The following is a 776-nucleotide window of genomic DNA, read 5'->3' as shown; positions in this document are numbered from 1 at the left end:
AAAGTTAATCAGTTGTACATGTGCGCCTAATGATGATTTCCTTAAAGTGTCATTAAAATCCACCCAGCTGTTCATAAGATATTTTGCTAACAGGCAACCAGGGTTAACCCCAGCATTTTATGTAGACGTTTTAAAACCGTATCTCTCCAGATCAGAGATGTGTGTGCGTGTGGAAGTGTGATTCTGTTCTAAAAGCTTCCTCGATAAATATAATTATTCACGGCTCCGCGCTACTATGGTGGCAGGTGTCCAGCTGCGTGACGCGTGCGGTTTAAACGGCTACCGCATCCGGCCCGGCTCAGACGATCACTCGGCGCTCGACTCATCTGGTCTGAGTGGTTCTGGATGCCGTTTCCCCGGTTCTCCTCCCTCCCTCCTGTAAGTTCGATGAGCTCGGTTCTGGGCCCTGGCGTCCGTGAGTTGTCGGTGCGGGCGACAGCGCTGCTGAACATGGCGTCAGACGGGATGATTTTAACGAACCACGACCACCAAATCCGGGTCGGAGTCCTGACAGGTAAAGGCAGAGCCGCACGTCGGTTCTTTTACATTTCGCTCGTGGTTCCGTGGATTCATTTCAGCCGGCGGTGCGTTTGGGTTTCATGTCTGCTGGATTCTTTTTTTTTTTTTTTTTTTTTTATCGTGCCGGCGGCTCTCTGTCTCTATCTCTCAGGTTTTTTGTAGCATTTTCTTAGAGACGACGCAGACTGACAGCTTTGATTTTAATTGATCTTTTTTCTCTCCCTCTCTATTTATTTATTTATTTTTACCGGTGCGCC

At 48.2% G+C, this 776-nt stretch overlaps 1 protein-coding gene across 1 annotated transcript in view; it reads left to right on the top strand.

Moving 5' to 3' along the window:
- Nucleotides 1–408: 408 nt before the first annotated feature.
- Nucleotides 409–776, top strand: part of gphnb (gephyrin b) — a 137,540-nt gene continuing 137,172 nt past the window's right edge. The window contains exon 1 of the mRNA XM_037685907.1: nt 409–514. Within this exon, the coding sequence (XP_037541835.1) occupies nt 451–514 (64 nt within the window). The 5' untranslated portion in view covers nt 409–450. The remainder of the gene's footprint in view (nt 515–776) is intronic.

This window comes from Nematolebias whitei, chromosome 12 (genome assembly GCF_014905685.2).
Source record: "Nematolebias whitei isolate Nwh7 chromosome 12, NemWhi1, whole genome shotgun sequence".
In the NCBI taxonomy this organism is placed as follows: Eukaryota; Metazoa; Chordata; class Actinopteri; order Cyprinodontiformes; family Rivulidae; genus Nematolebias; species Nematolebias whitei.
The sequence above is the reverse complement of the archived record's forward strand: the minus strand, read 5'-3'. Positions and strand labels throughout refer to the sequence as shown.